This window comes from Pezoporus wallicus, unplaced genomic scaffold (assembly GCF_028554395.1).
Source record: "Pezoporus wallicus isolate ANWC-B61680 ecotype Strahan unplaced genomic scaffold, APGP_CSIRO_Pwel_v1 contig_8188, whole genome shotgun sequence".
Taxonomy (NCBI): domain Eukaryota; kingdom Metazoa; phylum Chordata; class Aves; order Psittaciformes; family Psittacidae; genus Pezoporus; species Pezoporus wallicus.
The window spans coordinates 416239-440545 of record NW_026640104.1 but is presented as its reverse complement, the minus strand read 5'-3'; the positions used below and the strand labels follow the sequence as shown (position 1 = coordinate 440545).

General features: G+C 48.8%; 2 protein-coding genes across 2 annotated transcripts in view; both read right to left on the bottom strand.

Moving 5' to 3' along the window:
* The window catches only part of FAM53B (family with sequence similarity 53 member B), a 47559-nt gene extending 43481 nt beyond the window's left edge, over nucleotides 1-4078 (bottom strand). The window contains exon 1 of the mRNA XM_057417374.1: nucleotides 3952-4078. The gene's annotated coding sequence lies outside the window, so the exon portion shown is untranslated. The remainder of the gene's footprint in view (nucleotides 1-3951) is intronic.
* Nucleotides 4079-13949: 9871 nt separating this feature from the next.
* Nucleotides 13950-23903, bottom strand: EEF1AKMT2 (EEF1A lysine methyltransferase 2). The gene is given in 7 exon segments (XM_057417380.1): nucleotides 13950-14312; nucleotides 14315-14412; nucleotides 15171-15387; nucleotides 16207-16314; nucleotides 22529-22643; nucleotides 23398-23463; nucleotides 23744-23903. Coding segments are annotated over 7 exon segments (690 nt in total). The 5' UTR covers nucleotides 23806-23903; the 3' UTR covers nucleotides 13950-14288.
* Between the last annotated feature and the right edge of the window lie 404 nt (nucleotides 23904-24307).

Sequence of the window (24307 nt, the reverse complement as noted above, 5' to 3'; positions counted from 1 at the left end):
AATTTATGGAAGGTCTCATCTCCATAGAGAGCTGTGCTGGGGAGCGGGCTCAAGCAGGGAGCCTTGCCCAGGAAGACTGATTGCCCCGTCAGGCCCAGATGAGTAAGTAGCAGGATGGAAAATTCCCTTCCCTTTGCCTGATCAGTTTATATTTAGCTCTCTGGGGAGCAGACGTGCTGGAGGAGCTGTTGGTTTGGTGGTGTTTTAGCACAGCCCCACAGGGACCCCTGCAACACAACCTACAGCGTGCTAGGGGAGGCTGCCAGTGGATGGCTATTGCTACAACGCTCCACCACTGCATCGGGCCAGGCACGGAGGACCACGGGTAGACACAGCCCTCTGCTGCTCAACAGCCCTCCTCCTTCTCGTTGTGTTTCCCCGAGTCAGCAGCTTTGCTTCCTCTTCCTCCTCCTGCCCGTTTTGGGGGAGAAAAGAGCAAAAATAAGTCAGCCAAGAGGAGAACTTGCTTGAGGAGCTTCAAAGGAGTGACCTCCTCAGCTCCTCTGATGGACTGGTCCCCCCATGGCCACAGATATAAATGTGGATTGTCATTCTGGAGGTGTTTTCACCCTAGGGGAGAGTCCTGCTGAGTGCAGACCTGATGCAGAGGTTCTGCTTCCCCTCTTGCTCTTCTGCAATGTGGGAAGGAGACCCAAGCCCTCCAGGCTGAGCTCTCCAAGGAGCTGTGAGCATCTCTGGCACCTAGCCCTGCCCCAGCCAGTCGGTCCAAAGTCTGCTCTGCCACAGATTAACATTTCACTGGGGCTATTTCCCAGCAAAACCATTCTATAAACCATGTGAAAAGGGAAGGGAACAAACCCAAAACCAACCCTTTCAACCCAGGGCATCCTCTTTTCTACCTGACATTTGACAAGGGAACGACCAACTGCGTCCATCGCAATGAAGATCGAGAAACTCTACAGCACATGATAAGAAGGAAGTGAAAAGGAAGAACAGCCTCAAACCACACAGCTGTCATTTGAGAATTCAGGAGTCAACCAGTAATAATAAAATGGACAAACTGGATTAAACCTCATCCCCTCTCCATCAGCCTTAAGGCCACGTATTTCTGCACAGAAATATGGGTGTTCGGGCAAAAAGGTGTATGTCTCATTCTATCTAAATCTGTCCACAAGCAAAGCAAGCCTGTGATACTAAAAACAGTGAATTACATGTAATTGACTGAAGCAGATTTGGGGAATTATATCAGTGTATGTCCACCTATTGTTGCCCAAAGAAGTGGTTTATGCTCCATCCCTGGCAGTGTTCAAGGCCAGGTTGGACAGAGCCTTGGGTGACATCGTTTAGTGTGAGGTGTCCCTGCCCATGGCAGGTTGGAACTGGATGATCTTAAGGTCCTTTCCAACCCAAACCAGTCTGGGATTCTATGATTCTATTTGCATGTTTATGCACATGTATTGATGTATGCAGGTTTCCAAAGCTGAAAATTAGCCTCCATCAGCACTGGCTCTGCCCCACAGTCTGCCTGATCTCCATAGATAAACATCTGGATCTCACTCACACAAATCAATTATCTGCTGCATTAATTCTCCCTGATTTTCCATGCAAAGTTCTGCATTCAACAGCCTGATCTTTCTCCCAAAGGCCATCTGCTTTCTATAACTGGTGTGGTTTCTAGACACCTTGGCCCAGTGCAGAGCTGGGAATCGCCAGATTTCCCTCCCTGCTCTGCGTTTAACCTGGAAGTGAGGAAGTCTGGATCCAGGGATTCTATTGCAGAGCCGCCAGCACGCATGGCCATGCTCCACGTGGCTGTGCTCGGTGGGGAGTCCTCTTCTCTTTTGAAGCGGAGAGCTGGAAACGATTCCACAGCAGTTTGTTTAGACTGGGGTGTCTGCTTGGGGTTTTTTCCCCCACTTTTGAAAGCAAGGAGGTTGTGTCCTTCTCCCATTAAAGTGCCTCCAGCATGGGGTGAACAGGCTGTGAGGCTGAGAGAGCTGGGCTGGGTCAGCCTGGAGAAGAAAAGGCTCCTGAAGGGGAGACCTTAGAGCAGCTCCAGTGCCTGAAGGGACTGCAGGAAACCTGGAGAGGGGCTTGGGACAAGGGATGTAGGGACAGGCCAAGGGGAATGGCTTTAACCTGCCAGAGGGGAGACTGAGATGAGCTCTTAGGCAGAAGCTCTTCCCTGGGAGGGTGCTGAGGCGCTGGCACAGGGTGCCCAGAGAAGCTGTGGCTGCACCATTCCTGGCAGTGTTCAAGGCCAGGTTGGACACAGGGGCTTGGAGCAAGCTGCTCTAGTGGAAGATGTCCCTGCCCATGGCAGGGGTTGGAACTGGGTGAGCTTTAAGGTCCCTTCCAACACAAACCACTCCATGATTCTATGATCCCATGCACAGCCCTAATCCTGCACTCCTGAGCCTGCCATGCTGGAGCCAAGTCTAGCACACCCACCACCACAAGCATCTTCAGCCTCCAGAGGACTTTTACAAACAGAGAAATAAACCAGAAGCTCTGTTCAAACCCACAGTGAGCCAGGACAGGCAAGGACAGGGCAAACCGCTCTGAAATTCAGGTTTTTCACTATCTCTCCAATTAATCTGTTTCATGACCCACCCTAAATATTTTCCCTAGAAACACCATCGGCGTTGTTTTGGGGTTTCTTTGTTTCTCTTTCCAGCCCTCAGCCAACCCCTGGTACATATTTCTGCCCATGTCAGAGGCAGGCCAAGGGAATCTTGTGCTTTACCATAGGGGGGAATGTCGCAGCAACCTCCTGAGCTCAGAGTATTGGTGAGAGGAGAGCGGAGGTGCTCGGAGCCCTCCGTGGTTTCACTGTGTTACCTCTGCGGTCTGCAAGGAGTTTTTCATCTGTCAAAATAAGACTTTAGTTATCGTTTGAGGATTCAAAAGGAAAATATGCACATCTGGTTTCCATCGCCAGCCGAAGCTCCGTCTATCAGCCGAGCTCAGAACAAATTACACTCGCTTTATACTCCAGAGGATTTCCTAAGGAGGGGATGAGCTGCCAAGGTACACCAGCGTCTGTGGAGACCGCACGGCACGGGGAGAGACGGCGGCGCTACCGCGGGACAGGCACCGTGGTGCTGCAAGCTCCCTTTCCAACAAGGAATTGCGATTATTGAGGAGAAAACCCGTATTCATGAAACCTTTATCCATGGAATCTTCGACACTGTGCAACTTGAACAACCTGGCGTCAGGGAGCGGGCAAACAAGACCGATGGACTTTATAGGACAACTCTGCAGCCAGGACGCTATGCTGGGACCCATGGGGGGCACAGGGCTGCACCCCTCCGTCGCTGCCTGTTTCCTCTTACGGCTGTATGTGCCAGGCACGAAGAGCATGGCTTGGCACCGACAGCCCCGGAGAGCATCTCTGCAGGGATGCTCAATCACGTCTACCGCTCCCCTGGGCCGCCAGACCCCTCATGCTGGGTGTTCTATACCGACACCCGCGGCGCAGCCCCGTTAAACATCACTCGGTGCCCGGAGGACGGAAAGCACGTGTTGAAGCGTCGGGAGGAAGAGATTACAGAGGCAAGGGCAGTGCCATCGCAGGGGGAGCGGAACGCTCGCTCCCCAAAGGCGAAACTTCGCAGAGCGGGACCTTCCCCCGGCTCTGCTCCGCCCGCACCGGGCACACACACACCCGCTGCCCATCACCCTCCCTCGGGGCGCTGGGGCGGCTCCTCCGCGCCCGAACCGCGCAGCACAGGGGGGGGCTCGCCGCGACCCGCTTGTCCCCGGGGCACAAAGGCGGCTCCGCCCGGGCGGAGGATGCGCAGCAACCGGTTCGAGGCTGCCCCCCCCCCCCAGTGCCGTCCGAGCCGCCCCCCGTGCAGGGCAGCCGCGGAATGGTGCGGACAAAGGGTGCTTCCTTGCGAGCGGGACCCCCCGCGCATCCCCGCACCGCGAGTGTCAGCGCGGCCCGGCCCCGCTCCGCGCTTGGCCCCGCTCCGCACGGGCTCTTACCGTGGTGGCGGCGGCGCGGCCCGGCCGGGCCGGCTCTCGGAGCTGCTCTGCCGCCGCCGCCGCCGTGCTGCGGGCGGGGCGGGCGCAGGGCCGGGCGGAGGGAGGGAGAGCAGGGAAGGAGGGAGGAGGAAATGCGCTTGTCACTTCCTGAGCGGCGCCGGCGGAGGCTGGGCCCGGCCCGGCCCGCACCTGAGGAGCGCGGAGGGGACCCACGCTGAGGAGCGGCCGTGTGAGGTAAAGGGGAGGAGCGGGAGAGCGCAGTGGGGAACAGCGCCCGGACACAGCGTGTGAGGGGAATAAATCCCCTAAATGATAGAAGCAAGCGATGTGGGGAGCGGTGGGGTGAGGGGAGCCCTGAGATGCAGCCTTCGGCCATCCCCGGCCCGGTCATGCACCGGCGGGGACACGGCTGGGGAGCGCGGCCCCGTGCGGAGGCCGAGAGTGACTCCTGGTGGCACGGCCGGGACGGGGAGGAGCAGAGGTGGGCTCTGTCAGACATGAACGGCGGGTCCCCGCAGTGAGGTGATTTAGGGCGTCACGGGTGCACAGCATCAGCCACAGACACACCGGGGGGGTCGGCAAATGATCCCACTCCGTTATGTTCCACCATTGTTCATAGAATCCGAGAACGGTTTGGGTTGAAGGGAGCTTAAAGCTCACCCAGCTCCAACCCCTGCCATGGGCAGGGACACCTTCCACTAGAGCAGCTTGCTCCAAGCCCCTGTGTCCAACCTGGCCTTGAACACTGCCAGGGATGGGGCAGCCACAGCTTCTCTGGGCACCCTGTGCCAGCGCCTCAGCACCCTCACAGGGAAGAGCTTCTGCCCAAGAGCTCATCTCAGTCTCCCCTCTGGCAGGTTAAAGCCATTCCCCTTGGCCTGTCCCTACAGGCCTTTGTCCCAGGCCCCTCTCCAGGTTTCCTGCAGCCCCTTCAGGCACTGGAGCTGCTCTCAGGTCTCCCCTTCAGGAGCCTTCTCTTCTCCAGGCTGACCCAGCCCAGCTCTCTCAGCCTGGCTCCAGAGCAGAGCTCCTCCAGCCCTCGCAGCATCTCCATGGCCTCCTCTGCACTTTGCTCCAACCGCTTTTCCAGCATTTCTTTTTGGAAGGTGTATTTGACATTACACAAGCTCTGCAAAATGCTGCCGGGCTGAACTGAAGGTGGCGATGGGTCCTCTGTGGTATTTAGAGCCACGTCTGCTCAGCTTCACTTGGGAGACGGCCCTTAGAAGCAATCTGCTGTGACAATAACATCTTCCATCCAAGCTGAGCTGCGCACAGCACGTAGGCTTCTTCCAAGAGTGAATGTAATTAGTGAACAAGGAAACTACATGACAGCTAGAAGGAAGATTTAGAGCTCATTACAAAACAGAGCCTAAACATTAATCTTGAGCATATGCAAGCAGACAGCACAGATGTCAACGGGAATGAATCTGGGGCTAAATTTCACCCACCCAGCTGGATGACCGGGCACACTGCTGGGGAGGAGTAGGAACAAGTAAGGACATGTGCACACTGAGTGGCAAGGGAGGCTTTAGCTGTGTCACTCAGCAGCACCCTGGATGTCCTGCCCTGCTGAGCCATGGCCCACGATACCGGATAAATACCTGTTGGAGCGAGTGCAGAGGAGGCCATGGAGATGCTGCGAGGGCTGGAGCAGCTCTGCTCTGGAGCCAGGCTGAGAGAGCTGGGCTGGGTCAGCCTGGAGAAGGCTCCTGAAGGGGAGACCTGAGAGCAGCTCCAGTGCCTAAAGGGGCTGCAGGAAAGCTGGAGAGGGGCTTGGGACAAGGGCCTGTAGGGACAGGCCAAGGGGAATGGCTTGAACCTGCCAGAGGGGAGACTGAGATGAGCTCTTAGGCAGAAGCTCTTCCCTGGGAGGGTGCTGAGGCGCTGGCACAGGGTGCCCAGAGAAGCTGTGGCTGCCCCATCCCTGGCAGTGTTCAAGGCCAGGTTGGACACAGGGGCGTGGAGCAAGCTGCTCTAGTGGAAGGTGTCCCTGCCCGTGGCAGGGGTTGGAGCTGGATGAGCTTTAAGGTCCCTTCCAACCCAAACCAGGCTGGGATTCTGTGAAGTAAATGTGCAGGAAGACTGTTGGTTAGTATTTCAGGTAATAGAGAAAGTAGGCAAGCACAAGCAGTGGGAGAAAATTTAACAGGGGAAGAGCTCCTGCCAGGGTAGCCGGAACTTATCCCACCAAAAGTGGCTCCATAGCCAGTACATATAAAATTAGACAGGAGTGTGGTGTGAGTGTGCTATGAGCAGGAGGAAGGGCTTAATTGATCTGAAGGGGCTTTTGCATGAAGTTCCTCCATCCCACTCAATATTTGCCCTTTTTACCACATACTGAAACTGGGAGAAATAAAATGCTTGCAAAATCCTTTTCTGAAACTTCGGGAATCAAGTTTGAAAATGTTTTCTTCTGGTTTCCCTGCTGAATATTTCAGTAATAAAGCTTGCAGCATAATTGAATCCATTCCCATGGCTGCAGTGCAGGCTTGGGCTCCAAGAACCAAGCAGAAAGTTACTTCCTGTCTGCTTCCGCAGCTCGGTCCAAACCCAGCATTTTCTACCTCTCATCCTTGTGCTTCCTGACAGATGATCTGGCTGTGCAGCATTCCCAGTGTGTGTGAAAGACCAATGCCAAAGCATAAGCCTGTTTTCCACAGAGAGTATTTTCAGTAACATTAATTAAATGTAAAGGTTGGTCCCTGCTCTGGTGACAGTGCAGAAGGTCCTTGTCAGAAGAGGTGGAAATCATTTTCAAGCATTAAGGAGCTGTGCATGAGGGTTTAGTCAGTGCAAACAGCAAATGCAATTCAATGCTGAGCTGATTTAATTTGTGTTTTTGTCTCAGATGTCAGCGCCTTTGCTACCCACTGATTGGGAGCCTTCCTTACAGAGATGGGGAAGAAAAAGCTCAAGATCCCCATGGGCCTTCTGAAATGATACTGGGGTCCAAGCCATTAAAACAGTTAGATGTTTTGGTGCTAGGCCCTGTGGACTGACACCATTTCCTTCCCTTCCAGCAGACAGGATTTGGCTGCTTTTGGTGTAGCCTTTCTAACGCTTTGCTGTCTGCTCCAGTTTGTTGTTACTCAAGTCACACGAACAATGCTAGTAATTTCAGAAGTGTCCTTTCCACAATGACCCTCAACTCTGAGCTGTTCTGAGCGCCTCTGCAATGCCAGTTATTTATGCTTTTATCCTTCTTCTGCCAGGTGAGGAATGCACACAAGGGACTCGCCCAAGGCAAAGGAGAGAGTCGGAGCGTCCTGCTCCGAGGATGATGTTCCAGTCACCTGACTCTGCCTGGTATTGTACTCACAGGGACACTGTGGCTCCACTGAAGGTCTCCAACAGCACAAAACACAGACCAGTTTCAGACACCACACTCCAGTTTCAGGGGAAATCCTGAAACCCGCAGACCCTACATAACAGGAAGCAGAAGTATCTTCAACAAGTACTTCATACCCAGGGAACAAGCACATGTCTGAACTGAACTGTGATCAGTGTATTCTAGGTCAGGGAGTACCTGAACCAAGGAGACCCAATTCCCTAAACAAGTGAAGTGTTGCTGTGCAGAGAGGGGTATATGAGGACTGTAGTTCTTACTACACTTGGCATACGATGGGATTTGCACCAAACTTTAAAATCCTTTCATAAAATCATGAAATCCTGGAATGGTTTGTGTTGGAAGGGACCTTAAAGCTCATTAAGCTCCAACCCCTGCCACGGGCAGGGACACCTTCCACTAGAGCAGCTTGCTCCAAGTCCCTGTGTCCAACCTGGCCTTGAACACTGCCAGGGATGGTGCAGCCACAGCTTCTCTGGGCACCCTGTGCCAGTGCCTCAGCACCCTCCCAGGGAAGAGCTTCTGCCTAAGAGCTCATCTCAGTCTCCCCTCTGGCAGGTTCAAGCCATTCCCCTTGGCCTGTCCCTACAGGCCCTTGTCCCAAGCCCCTCTCCAGCTTTCCTGCAGCCCCTTTAGGCACTGGAGCTGCTCTCAGGTCTCCCCTTCAGGAGCCTTCTCTTCTCCAGGCTGAACAAGGTTTTCACAGGTTATTTGCTGCACACACAACAGCTTTGTCTTTCATCTCTCCCCTTCACTTGCTGACTGCCTCCCTCTGTGCCTTGGCAGAGGTCACAACTGCTGAGCTACATCTGCCCTGGGAACAGTTGATGGATAAAACAACTAGACCTCTCACCTGAGTGAGCTCATCACTCTGTCAGCCATGAATCAGCTTAAGAAAAGCCAAGAGTGAGTTGTCCATCATTCACAAAACCCAAGGCAGCTGTGGGCATCCCCAAAAGCAGCACACAATGCTTTGGGCATGCAGCAGCCAGGGAGTTGAGGTGCTCTTGGGTAGGACAGCAGTCAGTGAGGGGAAGTACCACTGCAAATTGGGGCAAAAGAGCCTAGATCCTTCTTGAAACTCCTTGTTTGGGGCTGGATGTGGGCTTATCACACCATGTGTGCATGTCTCTGTGCCACTAATAAGAGCTTTCAGTTCACAACCCTACCAACATTACAAACTACTCAATAAATACACATTCTTCTCACTTCTGACACATGACACTGTCCATGAATACCTGGCTGCTGGAGTGACTGTGCTGAGGTTCATTTGTGCTCCCTCACTAGCATTTATTAGCTCTGGCTCTCCAGTACGGGTTTATGCACTTGAGATTATCCTGAATTTATATGCTGCCTTGTGGCTACATCATTTGTTTGCCTGACAGCACTCACTTTAATTTCCAGTAACCTAAAATGGGCTCATTTGAAGCTCTGTTGTTACCTAACAAATGGAAATTAAGCCACAGGTTGCTTTCTCCTTCTTTGTGTCAACTAAAATACACCAGTGTTCCTTTTCCTCTTTTGTCTTGAGGCTACACCACCTCATCTTCACTGAAAGCCTTAGGTAGCCATTAATTGTTCTTCAGTTTAGCTGCTACCAACGAGGGGCAGGTTGTGCTCAATGTAATTCCAGCCAAGGCATAAGACAGAGCTCTCCCCTTTTCTTATCCCCCCCCCCCCCCCCCCCCCAAAAGCAGCAAGCAATGGAAACCCAGTGGCAGATCTCCTCATGGCAATGCAAAGCCCTGGCCCATTTATTCTCTATGTGCTCCCCACATATTTCACAGGAGACGGTTGGATATGTAGCAGTGCTTAGAGGGGCTATAAAATAAAGCAGTTCTTGTTGTAACAAGTCGTGTTCTTTACCTTTTGGCATGCCAAGATTAGGAAAGCAATGTGAGTGCCAAAACACTGAAAAATGTGCTGTATGTTGCTAAATACTGTACTTAAAGATTTTGTCTGGTATGAAATAACATACATTTTGGCAGTCTTTTACTAGGCACCCTGGAACACAGTAAAACGGACATAGTGGAGTATATATATACAGAGATTTGCCTTACAATGGCTCCAGTGCTGCCAGTGCATTCCTGGAACATGGAAATACATGGAAGCCAGTGTCAGCAATGAAGAAAAGCATGCTGTGCCTAATGTACCAGAAAAGCTACTCAAGAACTCATCCTCACATTAAAATAACCCTGAAGAAGCTGTGTCAGCTCAGCTTTGTAGCTTCACAGGTATCTATCCACACATGGATAGATACATGCACGGATATATGCATGGATAGATATACATATGGATAGATACACATGGCTTCACCCTGCACACCTGATACAAAGCCCAGTTGTTCTAAGTTCTAGGTTTCAGTTCATTGCCTCATTTGCCAGTTCACAGAATCCCAGACTGGTTTGTGCTGGAAGAGACCTTAAAGCTCATCCAGCTCCAACCCCTGCCACGGGCAGGGACACCTTCCACTAGAGCAGCTTTCTCCAAGCCCGTGTCCAACCTGGCCTTGAACACTGCCAGGGATGGGGCAGCCACAGCTTCTCTGGGCACCCTGTGCCAGCGCCTCAGCACCCTCACAGGGAAGAGCTTCTGCCTAAGAGCTCATCTCAGTCTCTCCTCTGGCAGGTTAAAGCCAAAGTTTAAAATCCTCTTTAAAATTTATTAATTGATAAATTAAAAAGTAAAAAAGCTGAGAGTGTCCTTTTGAAATACCCCAAATCCTGTGACATAATCCATGTGCCATTCCTGGTGTTCAGAAATAGTGCTGCAACACTGGATTTGAAGTTGAGAGGGTGAGCCCATAATGCAAAGTTATTTCAACTTGATGCTCTCATATCAATAATGATTTGAAGAAATATTCTCCTATGGGACAGGAAACCTGTTGTTACGTACTCCATCATTGCCGGCCCTGCCTGAAAGAGCAGCTGCCATAATTCCATTGGTGTTTCTGATGGAACCCAACAGCTCTTCAAAGAAAACCCCATAACTTGTGGATATTCTTCATTTTACAGCACAGAACTACACTGAACTTCAAGAACAGAATAGTAATTCCACATCTTCTAAGCCTTCCAAACACATTCATAAAACAGCCTATAGATAACACTGAACTTCACTATACCTGCTTCTTAAGGACCATTACTTTCTCACAGATAGGAAGTCACCAAAAGGGAAATCAAGGACTAAAGGAACATCCTTCCCTGTGAATTTTCCATTTCATTCAGTTGTGTCTGGTATTTCTCACTTTTTAATTTATATAACGCGATTATAGAAGTATTTGCTTGAAGAAGGTACAATGATGCTGAAAGGACAAAGGCTTTTTGTCTTGAGAACCTATTTACCCTCCACTCCAGCAGAGTCCCATGTGTAGAAACTCCCCTAGATCTGACATCCCCAAGATCTGACTTCCCCAATTATTTCATTCATTTCACTTGTCTCCTCTTTCAGGTATTTCATCCTGGCAGTTCACTTCCTTGATACACCCCATAAAATCCGGGGTAGAATACTCCAAGCACTTTCAGTAGCAATCTTTTCAGTACAGAGGGAGAGGCTACCACAATCCACCAAGCCAGCTCACATCTACCAGTACCAAGTGGTTCAAGTATCACTGGAGTTGCATACACTACCACCAAACCTGACTGAAGTGAGATTTAGCCTGCAACTGATCTTGAGGTTTAATTTCTTAAGGAGAAAGGGAGAAATTTCATTCCAGGGCTCTGGATCCCTCTGGAGGACACTGGCTAACACCTGCCTTCCCTTTCCAGTCTATCCAGGCATCTCATTGAGTTTGGCATGTGGCTCACGACACCAGATGCAAAGCCCACTGGCACTGAGAGAATCATATCCTCCAGCATGTTGTCCATCAAGAAGGGAACACAAACCCTTTGTGCTCTGCCTATATTTGAGGCAAAACTATACCCAGATCCAGAAAGATCTGCCAGCTCTGTAGCATCATCCCACCCTAAACCCAGTACTGTGGGAAAAACCTGTGGGCTCAACGCTGTTGAGATCCATGGAAGACATTAGTTTTACTACCCACAAATCTCATATTTGACAGTAAAATCACATATACAGTTTTCAGGCAGCAAAACAATAGGAGTAAACTGTATTGCTATTACTGCATTTATTCTGCTAAGACCAAGAGTCACACAACTGGGTAGTCATGAAGATCCCAGCCTTTGTGAACTACTATGAAGCCTCTTTTTTAAGGTTTTTTTTCACTGAACAGCATTAACATTTATCATAGAACCCTGGAATGGTTTGGGTTGAAGGGACCTTAAAGCTCATCCAGTTCCAAACCCCAGCCACAGGCAGGGACACCTTCCACAAGAGCAGGCTGCTCCAAGCCCCTGTGTCCAGTCTTGAACACTGCCAGGGATGGGGCAGCCACATCCAGCATCCATATAGAGATCATACCTTCATAAAGAGCCATCTACCATGACGAACCACCCCAAATTAAGGACATTCTTTAACATGTCATTTCCAAACCCTACTAGTCAGAAAAAATGCCATTGCTTAGGTCAGTATCAGAGCTGTACCTTGACTCCCTTATTCATCAAATATCAGGTTTCCAACAGGGCAGATTTTAAATAGTAACTCTTTGGTTATTATTGCCTTAAAATAAATCTCCTGTAACATGTTTTACAAGCATTTCTCTACTCTCAAGTGATACTTGAAAGTGCTTTGGCCTGTGAAAGAATATGCAAACTATAGACCAGATGCAGAAATCCTTGGTTTCAACCAATAACTTGAGTGCTTATTGGAGTCTGTGACAAATTTAGGAATTAAAACCTTTCCACATGGGAAAGCCACTCCATTTTTCCACTCATTTCCACTCCATTTTAGTGGTGACATTAGTGTGTGTATCTCCACCTTATCACTGGATCCTGTAATGCCAAATGTAAAGCAGAAGAACCACATATCTGAAGAATTGCTGCCAATGGAGCTATAGGTAGCCCAGATGTGGTGGGGAAATGCTTTAAGTGGAAGCCCTCCATAAGCCATGACCATGAGTTAGGCTGCAAAAGAAGGTTGCTTCTCTTTCCCCACACTAAGAAGCCTCCCTGATAGAAACTGTATTCATATAGGAGGAAATAATGGCAAAAAGAAACACAGTAGTTCTCCAGAACATCTGAGGAACAGCCACATGACGGCAAGAGAAAACAGTGAATTACTCTCATTGCTTCCAAATGCCTTGTTAAAACCCATGCTTGATCATACAACTTGCATGGACATGATTTCTGATGCTAAAATGTCTGTGGAACCATTATAGGAAGCTTATTTTTAGCCTTAAAAATGATATAAAAACATTAGCTAGGGAAGAAAATGTATTAATCATCTATCCTAGAAAGAGGAGAAAACAATACTTGCCCTGAACCTTACGTATCTGGAGTGTGAATCTGGAGTTGAATTCCTCTTAATTGATTAAAGGAGAAGCTATGACTTTCTTTTCATTCCATGATCAAAGACATACCGTGCCTTCATTAGCACAGATTACAGATGGGAATAAAGCAGATGCCTTAAATGTATCCTGCCAGAGCACTTGCCAATTACAATTTCCTTGGTTTAACTGTACCTGATGCCAACTTGGCTACAAAAATGCTGTACTCTTCTGATTGAGGTTATCAGTAGTTTACTTTGAATCCTTTGTACTAATCCATCAAAAATCCTCTGTCTGAGTCACTATTCGCATGTCACAGCATTCCCGTCGGCTGCTGGAAGTTTGCTGGGCAGATACTGTACATTTTACTACATTAGTTACCTAAATGATAGCAAGAGCTTGAGTTAGGAACCCAACTGACCAAACATGCAAAGAGCTACTCACTGGGACTAAATGCTCTCACCACCACTGGTAGACCATCCTTCCAGCAGAACCAGTATATCCCATTTTGCAGAAAGATGTAGAATTTAGGATTCCTACCTTTAAGACATCACCAGAGGGAGCACAGAGAAAAGGCTCATCACTGTGCAAATAACCCCTTACTTCCTATCACAGGAAAGGGCTGAAAGTATTCCTTGGTGCTTAAAGAGCTCTTGAACACTGGGAACTAGGGGAACTCTGGAAACCAGAAGCAATGCTCTGATAAGCAAACATGACCTTGCCTGTGAAACAAAACTTGATTGCCTAATAGGGCCTCCTTTTTGTTTGAAAGAACAAGTTTGTTGTCACCCACACATGTTTGTAAAGGCAGAAAGAAATCTCATTTCCCTACTTTGCAAGCAATAGTGTTCTGAAAATGCAGAACAACAGAACCATAGAATCCTAGAATGGTTTGGGTTGGAAGGGACCTTAAAGCTCATCCAGGTCCAACCCCCTGCCTGGAAGGGGGGTTGACCATTCACTGGTGTCCCCTGCAGGGACACCTTCCACTAGAGCAGCTTGCTCCAAGCCCCTGTGTCCAACCTGGCCTTGAACACTGCCAGGGATGGGGCAGCCTCAGCACCCTCCCAGGGAAGAGCTTCTGCCTAAGAGCTCATCTCAGTCTCCCCTCTGGCAGCTTAAAGCCATTCCCCTTGGCCTGTCCCTACAGGCCCTTGTCCCAAGCCCCTCTCCAGGTTTCCTGCAGCCCCATTAGGCACTGGAGCTGCTCTAAGGTCTCCCCTTAAGGAGCCTTCTCTTCTCCATGCTAAACCACACAACAGAGAAATGAGGTTTTTGTTGTACCTCTTTTGGTCACTGATTAGAGATACAGGCATTAAATACAGTTAATCTTTGTGTTCCAAACACAGATGTCATCCACTTCTGTTAGTCTCCGTACTCCAAATGCCTCGTTTCTCTCTTCCAAACCTGCAGCTTCCCTACAACAAGTGAGGTTGTAGCAAGGACAGAATTTACAGGCAAGTTATGCAAAGCTGAAATGTTCCTAGGGCAATGTTTTACAGCCCCTTAGAGCCCCATACGTAGTATTTTACTGTGTATTCAAAGAGCATTTATTTACATACACGCCTGAGGTTTTCTGTCAGGTTTAAAGTTCAGGCTTTTCTCATCTCATTTGTCCAGGATGGATGGCCTCCCTTTTTTTTCCTTTGGAAAACCAATGCTGTTACACTGTTCCCAATTCTTCCTCCAAAGCAAAACTTGGGTGTTGGCAGCTCCTCCAGAACCTCAAATCCTGCCAGACAGAAATTAAAATGCTTTTATTAGAAGGAAGTCATTTTATTCGCCTCCTGGATAACCCTTTGCAAACCATTCTTTATTCTTCTGGAAAACTTGCAAGGCAGTTACTCGGAGTTTATAGGACTGTGTTGTTACACTGCACCACTGCTTTCTACAGCTGAAAGCCTTCCATGGATAATAAAACTCTTAGCTGGCTGACTCACACAAATTAATGGCAGAAAAGATGGGAATTTGCCAGTGGTTTTAGTTCCCCAGAAGGGATGGTTGGTTTAGATCCACACTGAGCTTCAAGCCTCAGGCATGAGATTGAGGAGCTAAGTGTCATGGAAAAAACCCTTAGAAAGGTCTCTGAGGAGGTGACATGAAAGATCATGGTCACAGACTTGCCAGCTCATCTAAATATGGGTAGCAATGTTGTCCTGATTTCAAAGCCATCAGACGGGTGAACTGGAGCTCGTACTAAAGGGCCAAAGGAGAAGTGTCACCCAGGTACACACTTCCCCAGTGTAACTAGGCTGAAATCCTCATCCTCCAAAGTATAACAAAACCTGTCCTTCCTCAGTGTGTTGGCACTGGCAAACCCTGAAGTTCTAATTTCTGTGGAAAACTGAGGGAAGACAGGCTGAAGCATTTACTGGTCGCTTTACCTTGTCTACCCCTGATCTAAAAGAGTCAATATGCTAACACAGACGTTAAAATTTACTCATCCTTAAACAACCATACATGGACAGATGGTTCTGTTCACCTGCTTACCTTCTCTGAACTCATTCAACAGCTCCTCCTTGGTCCAGTTGCAAGATGTTATGAGGAAGAAGCCCTCTGGTTTCAACACACTGCAGAGGGATCTCACGTACTGCTTCCTCTTTGCCACCGCATTATCAGGATTGAGGCTTATGGCATCAAAAGTCCCCTTGTCAATACAGATCTCAAATCCTGACAGCTCAGCTGATGGAGCCAGGAAGTCTTCTACCTAAACCAGAAGTCTGCAACTGTGAAAACAAATCTTCTACTCAGCAGCTCCTGAATCTTTAATGCAAACACTTTAAAATACAAAGCCTCAAACTTGACAATAGGTGTGCTTAGGAAAGGGATAACTCACAGCCTTTCACACTTAAAATGTCCTGACAGCTTCTTTCTTCTCTACGTATCATGTGATGATCTATTTGTGGTAAAGCCTGTGTATATACCTGTCCATCTGAAACTCAAACTAACGTAATTGAAGTGCAATTGAAGTGCAGGTGCTGCATGCTGGGTGCTGTACAAATGGAGAAGAATAGACAGGGCTGCTACAAAGAGGTTACAACTGACATACAAGAACAGAGACAGGACGCAGATCCAGAGCTGGAGGGTAAAACAGCTCAGCAGAGAGAGAGCTCAGGATGAAAGGCTGATTCATGGGATGGAACCTCTGGTCCTACCCCCTGCTCCAGCAGGGATTCCCAAACCTCCTGCTGCACAGCTACTGTTTGGATTCTACCACCTTAGGATTTCAACCTCTGTCTCAGATGTGACATTCAGAATATAGCAGCTAAAATAGAGAACTTGCCAAATGTTGCCTGTAGAAGCAGGGAAATCTTGTCAGCCCTAATGACTGTTACAGACAGCAATAAAAAAGGGACCAAAAATCTTCTTGCAAATAGAGATTTATTAGATTAGAGTTCTCCCACAAATGAACGTCAAAAGACAACACTAATATAGTACACTGAGTACATCTGAGTAGCAGTTTGGTTGTTTAATCTTGGGTTCAATTGCTTTCTATTTCCTCACTCAGCTTTCTCTCTGAACTTACCTTTAATTTAATGCTGGACATCCCTTCCTTCTCTCTTATTTTTTCTGACAGCTGTATTGCAGAAGGAGAGTAATCAATCCCTGTGAGGTTCATGAAGCCATTCTTTGCCTGGACAGAAGCAGAGAATCTTGATCAGTGTGCTAGCAGTATTTTTACCCAACAAATGTACTCTCTACCTATAATCCATCTCATTCCAACAGCATCCTGGCCTGTATCAGCAATAGTGTAGCCACCAGGGCCAGGGCAGTGATTGTCCCCCTGTATTGGGTGCTGGTGAGGCCGCACCTGGAATCCTGTGCTCAGCTCTGGGCTGCTCACTATAAGAGGAACACTGAGGTGCTGGAGCATGGCCAGAGAAGGGCAACGGAGCTGGTGCGGGGCCTGGAGCACAACTGTGATGGGGAACGGCTGAGGGACCTGGGGGGGTTTAGTCTGGAGAAAAGACCAAGCAAAGTGCAAGGTCCTACACCTGGATCAGAGCAATCCCAGGCACAGCTACAGGATGGGCAGAGAAGAGATTCAGAGCAGCCCTGCAGAGAAGGACCTGGGGGTGTTGGTCAGTGAGAAAATGAACATGAGCCGGCTTCAGTGTGCGCTTGCAGCCCAGAAAGCAACCGTATCCTGGGTTGCATCAAAAGGAGCATGACCAGCAGGTCAAAGGGGGTGATCCTGCCCCTTTGCTCTTGTGAGACCTCACCTGGAGTATTGTGTGCAGTTCTGGCGTCCTCAACATAAAAAGGACATGGAACTGTTGGAACAAGTCCAGAGGAGGCCACAAGGATGATCAGGGGCTGGAGCACCTCCTGTATGAAGATAGGCTGAGAAAGTTGGGGCTGTTCAGCCTGGAGAAGGCTGCATGGAGACCTCATAGCAGCCTTCCAGTATCTGAAGGGGGCCTATAGGGATGCTGGGGAGGGACTCTTCATTAGGGACTGTAGTGACAGGACAAGGGGTAACGGGTTAAAACTTAAACAGGGGAAGTTTAGACTGGATATAAGGAAGAAGTTCTTTCCTGTTAGGGTGGTGAGGCACTGGAATGGGTTGCCCAGGGAAGTTGTGAATGCTCCATCCCTGGAGGTGTTCAAGACTAGGTTGGACAGAGCCTTGGGTGATATGGTTTAGTGTGAGGTGTCCCTGCCCATGGCAGGGGGGTTGGAACTGGGTGATCTTAAGGTCCTTTCCAACCCTAACTATTCTATGATTCTAAGACAAGGCTCAGGGGGGACCTTATTGCTCTCTACAACTGCCTGATAGGAAGATGGAGCCAGGAGGGCGCTGGTCTCTGCTGCCTGGAACAAGGGATGAGACAAGAGGAAACGGGGTTCAAGCTTCACCAGTGGAGGTTTAGACGGAGCTGAGGAACAATTCCTTCCCCAAAGGGTGCTCAGGCATTGGAACAGGCTGCCCAGGGCAGGGCTGGAGTCACCGTCCCTGGAAGCTTTCACACACCATGTAGACGAGGCCCTCAGTGAAATGGGCTAGTGGTGGCCTTGGCAGTGCTGGGGTAAAGCTTGGACCTGATCATCTTAAAGGCGTTTCCAACCTGGCTGATTCTATGATTCTCCTCCTCTTAATGACTGAACCCCCCCCTCTTTTACTCATTTGTATTCCTGTTAGCATTACAAGAGCTGAACAGCTGGCGGAATGAGCTGAAACAACTCCATTCTGCCCAATACCTCCTCAAAAGAACTGTTGACTGAAAGCTGGCTTAGATCAACAAGTGGAAAATGGAGCAGAACTGTGAAAAGGAATACCCTGGAGGGGAACAGGCTCTATTATCTGCACCAAAAGTAACCTAGAAACCAGGAATTTCCAGTGAGGAGAACATGTGCTAATGCCAGATGCTTCAAAATAAGAAGAAAACTTCTCTGACACGTAACATCTGAGATTGAGCAATTGTTTTCTAACTCTCAAATGGTAAGAGCTAAAATATGTAACCCATTTTATCAGTACAGAAATCCACTGCAAAAACTTTACATGTTTCTAATTTATTCATGCTAATGCCTACTTGAATGCAATCATTTGCATGCTACAAGCTCTTTGTATCAGCAACTTTCAGGCAGGTTATGCACCACATAAAAGAGTGTACAGAGACTTTCTGTTAATGTAACTTCAGAGCAGATAATGATAACCCAGTTCAGCAAACTCAGGCAGTGAGATCCCAACAACCCTTGTGCAAAGCAGGTGGGAAGGTGGCAGCGACACATTTTTACCCTGAGGTAGAAGCTGAAGAGACCAGATGCGGGTATCACGTGTGTCAGTGGGTCTGGCTGGATGCAAAGCTAACAGGAAGAGCTCTGATCTTAAGGCCAGCTGCAGACAGTAGCAGAGACAGGGAGGAGGCTCAGGTTTGGTCTGGTTGTGAACAATACACAGACTTTAACTATCATTAAGCAATCAGCTGAGTTTCTACTTGCTCCAAAGGCTGATACCTCAACAGCAAGAGTTTGACAACCCTCCCTCCTTCCCACAGCCCTTTTCCCTGTGTGAGCTCAGTGCTCACCAGCTGTTCTAAACTGAGGAGTAATTTCATCTGAACACAAAGATCTTGTTGTTTGCAGTTAATGAACAACAGAGGATTGCTCAGGCTTCTGCCCACGTTCCTCCCCAGAGCAAATCAAGCTTCCTGAGATGCCTGTGCTGAAGACCTGGGGGTGGAAGAGGAGTTCCCACAACAGCTCGTCTGTTGGAAAAGGAAGAGCTTGAGTCACTTCAGGGAGTTCCCATTCACTCCTATAGTCTCCTGGGCAGAGAAGGAAAGTTTAAGGATAAACAACATTAAATGCTGCTAAACCTGCATGGCCTGACTATGGAGGGACAGGAAGGGATCATTCACTCAAGTGCCAAACGTGACCACACTGCATCCTGCAACTGGACTCCTGTCCTGAAGGTGCTATTTATAAACACGCTTCTGCTATTTCTAACAGATTAAATAGCAGAAGGGAGTGTGCAGTGTGATCAGCACTGCCCCATAGAGTCACAGACCGGTTATGGGTTGGAAGGGACCTTAAAGCTCATCCAGCTCCAACCCTTGCCATGGGCAGGGGCACCTTCCAGTAGCCCAGCTTGCCCCAAACCTCTGTGCCCAACCTGGCCTTGAACCCTGCCAGGGATGGGGCAGCCACAGCTTCTCTGGGCATCCTGTGCCAGTGCCTCAGCACCCTCACAGGGAAGAACTTCTGCCTTATATCTAACCTGAACTTCCCCTGTTTCAGTTTGAACCCATCACCCCTTGTCCTATCACTACAGTCCCTCTCCAGCATCCTTGTAGCCCCCTTCAGGTACTGGAAAGCTGCTATGGTTGGGCCTGTGGTGCAGCCAGGTAGACACCCTTACTTGGGTGGTGAACACCCTTCATTTAGAGAAGTTTTCTAATACTGTCTGCTCCCACAATACTCAGGGTATAAAAAAGAGGTCAGAGCTCTATGTGGCAGCAGGAACATTTCCTTAAGAGCTGGAATTCTTGGAAGGTAAACACATTAGGTCAGCAGGGCAACCTTCCAGACTCCTGATGTTGATAGGGGTAGGACCTCCGTCTGCACCTACAAACGCAGCACAGGGTCCCTCTTATGTATGTGAGACCCCCAAAGCAAGCAGAAAGAAGAGAAGAAACCTCCAGCAGCCTTTCTTGTGAAGCTTACTGTTGGGCAGATCCCTGCAGTGTGTAGGTAGAAGACATTTAGCAGTGTGCTGGATGTTCTGCCTTCTAGCTGGACACTGAGGCCAGTTTACACAGTATAAAAGTCTTTCCTGTTTTCACTTTATTAGCTGCTTTTCAGGTGGCTTTTCAGCCTCCTTTTTGTGCAATATTCCCTACTGGATCTGACAGTGTCTTACCCGGACCTACCTGCATTTAATGTCATTTTCTTACTGTTACTCCCATTTATATTCTTTACTGTTAACAGTACTCAGGGCCTAGTGCTCCACAACTAAGTGTACTCTACAGCACCTCTACCTGTTCTGACCATGGTCTAATTCATCCCCCAAGCATCTACCTTTGAGGGAGGTGCTACTAATGCTCTACATGGCTGAAGTCTGACTGCCTTTCCCAGTGTTGCCATTTCTAGCACATTAGCAAGTCCAGCTCCAAAGGCAGAACTGCTCTACAGCAACCAATGTGCTTGCCAAGAGAATCCCAACATGACTTTCAAAGCCTAGCAGCTAACACAAAAATTCTTTTTTTACATCAGCTAGGAGAGGGAGATCCTGAATTATTTAGCACCGATAAACAATGTGATTTTTTTGAAGCCACTTTTCAGATGGGAACTGGACTGAAAGCTTCTTATTAAAGCAAGCAGTGCTTTAAGGTACTTAACGTAAGGGTGCTCTTAAGCAGTTTAATATTTTTTAAAAGCTCACAGGTTGTCATGTTCCCATTAGAGGATGAAAATCAATTCCAGGTTTGCAAGTGGGGCCAGTGTAAAGTTGAAAGCTTATAAATTAGATTTTTCTGTTGGATGTTTCCACAGTGATAGAGCTGGTGAGCACTGCATTTAGCAATCCCTGATGAAGAGTCCCTCTCCAGCATCCTTACAGGCCCCCTTCAGATACTGGAAGGCTGCTATGAGGTCTTCACGCAGCCTTCTCTTCCCCAGGCTGAACAGCCCCAACTTCCTCAGCCTGTCTTCATACAGGAGGTGCTCCAGTCCCTGATCATCCTCGTGGCCTCCTCTGGACTTGTTCCAACAGTTCCATGTCCTTTTTATGTTGAGGACACCAGAACTGCACACAATGCTCCAGGTGAGGTCTCACAAGAGCAGAGTAGAGGGGCAGGATCACCTCCTTCGACCTGCTGGTCACGCTCCTTTGGATGCAGCCCAGGATACGGTTGCTTTCTGGGCTGCAAGCGCACACTGAAGCCGGCTCATGTTAATTTTCTCATCAACCAACACCCCCAAGTCCTTCTCCGCAGGGCTGCTCTGAATCTCTTCCCTGCCCAACCTGTAGCTGTGCCTGGGATTGCTTCAAGCCAGGTGTAGGACCTTGCACTTGGCATGGTTGAAGTTCATGAGGTTGCCATCGGCCACCTCACAAGCGCATCACGGTCCCTCTGGAATCGTTGTTATTTGGCTCATTTCTCTTACTGAGATGAGCCATTTCTACTTCTGAGGATATAATTTCTGTGCTGCAGTGGGGCAGCTGGTGCCTACAAAGGCTTTACACTCTTAAAAAATCAAAGTTGGTTTTAAAATATTCCATTATGAACCCGACTTTGACGTCCAGCCCTTTCCATTTCTACAGTAACTAGTGGAGCCAGTGGAGAATGTAGGACAGAATGACAGCTCCTCCCCTTACCAGCTCTCCTGAGTATTAGACCAAAGGAGTTACTAAAGAATAGAAAAAAAAAATGGGAACTTCCAAACACATTGTATCACTGCAAAAACATGACATCACTTCAGAGTATGTCTGGGAAGGGGTTTCCACCCTGACAGATACAGACACTTCTTGAAAAGAAGTCATTTTTAAGTGATTTATAAAGAAAACCCCTTCATTTTAACCACTTTTTATATTGACAGTGAGAGTTATTATCAGAACCGAGTGCAAAGAAAGGGTCTGGCTTTGCACAGGAGAATACTCTGTGCATTAATCCACTTCATTTCCTTGTCTGGGCGTAGTTTACACAACAACAGCAAGAAATGCATTTTAAATGTAGGAAAATAGGTAAAGATAAACTATGGGGTGCTCAGGCTGACTGATGTAAAGAAATACTGTATATTTTGTAATCTGAAGTGCTGACACTCTGAGCAGCACTGAGAAAGGACAAGTTGGAGCACGTCTAGGGGAAAAAAAAGCAGCTTGTCTCCATTTGGTAGAGCAACAGACAAGTTCTGGTCCCAGGTCTGCACCCCCTAACAGCGCTGCTTGTTCAAGCAGTTACACACCGAAGTCCCCCAGGCTGTTTAAGAACCACTTGTCTTTGTGACAGGATGTTCTTCAAGGCGTATCAACAGCACTAAGTTAATTTCACTCATACTCTTAAACCATATGACAATATAAAAACTGATGAACAGTAACCAGTGTTCTGTTGATGGGAAAGAAGAAAACATGTTCAAGTCCAGGTGGGACAGAGCCTTGGGTGTAGTGTGAGGTGTCCCTGCCCATGGCAGGGGGGTTGGAACTGGATGATCTTAAGGTCCTTTCCAACCCTAACTATTCTGTGATTCTATGATTCTATGATTCACTTCTGGTTGCTTGCTTTTTGGTTTTCAACTACGTTTCAGCTTGCCATGATTACTACTGTCACTTGCAAGTGCTGTATTTAAACTACTCCATCTGAAGCATCAATTCTGTATCAAAAGCAGAATGTTTGTAATATACCAACCAATTCAATCAGTAAAACACCGTTCCCAGTTCCGATGTCAAGCACAGGGCTATCAACGGGGACCTTTTGCTTTTCCAGCCATCTGATGATGCGAGCCATGCTTTCTTCTCCAAACCTATGAAAAACAAGGGCTCAGGTAAGTCAGACAGCAAAACTGTACAAAAGGCAGAGCAAACTGACTTCATCACTCCCTCCCTCCAGCATCTGCAAAGCACCTTTTACTGAAGCACTTGGGTAACAACTGTCACAGCTCCATGATTGCTTTGTATAAATTAATTGCATGGCCCTAAAATTCACCAAAACACCAAGTCGGGGTAGATTTACATGAGAGATCAGGCAGAAGCTCTTCCCTGTGAGGGTGCTGAGGCACTGGCACAGGGTGCCCAGAGAAGCTGTGGCTGCCCCATCCCTGGCAGTGTTCAAGGCCAGGTTGGACACAGGGGCTTGGAGCAAGCTGCTCTAGTGGAAGGTGTCCCTGCCTGTGGCAGGGGTTGGAGCTGGAGGAGCTTTAAGGTCTCTTCCAACAGAAACCATTCCATGACTCTATATATTAAAACAGGCATCAGCACCAGCAACTTGTGTAGTTAAACCTGAGCTCAGGGATAAAGAACACATCCATCAGTCACATACACCACAACCACACATCACTCTCTGCACAATGACAGTTTTCCATGTGAAACTGAGAAATCACCATTGCAAAATCAGGCAAGAGAGGAACTGGTGGCTTCAAGACTAAAGTTCCCACCATCTTCCCAACATCCAGAATTATCCAGACATTGCATGTTTTTGCAATGTCTACATTTATAAAGAAATAATAGAAACACGCTATTTTATTTACTTTTAATAACTAATTTAGCTATTTTATTTACCAAACTTCCCCAGCATCTCCGGTGTCTTGAAAAGTCTGCAGCTCTCTGTCATAGGCAGCATCCCAGCTGGGGTCCGGGGGAGAGAAAGGAGAAGATATTGCAATGTATACTGGAAAAGGTCTAGATGAAAGACGGGAGAGACACTGTATCTATACAGCAACGCCACTTATTGTATCATCTGTACAGATTAACTGCTCGGGGACACGCTGTGAGCCGGGAGATGCGCTGAGGGGAACTGCGGGTTACGAGCGAGTGTTCAGGGCCCAGCTCGGGCCTCCTGCTCCCGGCCACCAATACCGGTTTGGGGGTGAAGGAACCCTTCCGCCCCACCGCCCGCCCCACTCACTGCTCTCTGGTGCCCAGCACCGAGGGGCTGAACGACTCCTCCCCGACCGCCGGCCCCGCCATCACCGGCCCCGCACACGGAACTACGTCCACACCATAGAGAACAGCCGGGAGAGGGGCGGCGGGCGCCGCTCTGGCGCCTGGAGGACTGGTGCTCGCTGCCCCGCGGGGGAGCTGAGGGTGGGGGGGGTCACGTCCCTTAAAACAACCCGAGTGCTTTGTAGGTTTATTTATAAGAGAGAGAGACGCTCTGAAAGACGGGGTTTTCATGGCTGCAGTCCGTATGGGTCAGCTGAACCAGCGCAGTGTTTTCATTTAAAGGGTAAAATTGAAATTAAAACTCTTCTTGAAAGTGAGGGCCATGGGGATGCTGCGAGGGCTGGAGCAGCTCTGCTCTGGAGCCAGGCTGAGAGAGCTGGGCTGGGGCAGCCTGGAGAAGAGAAGGCTCCTGAAGGGGAGACCTCAGAGCAGCTCCAGTGCCTAAAGGGGCTGCAGGAAACCTGGAGAGGGGCTTGGGACAAGGGCCTGTAGGGACAGGCCAAGGGGAATGGCTTTAACCTGCCAG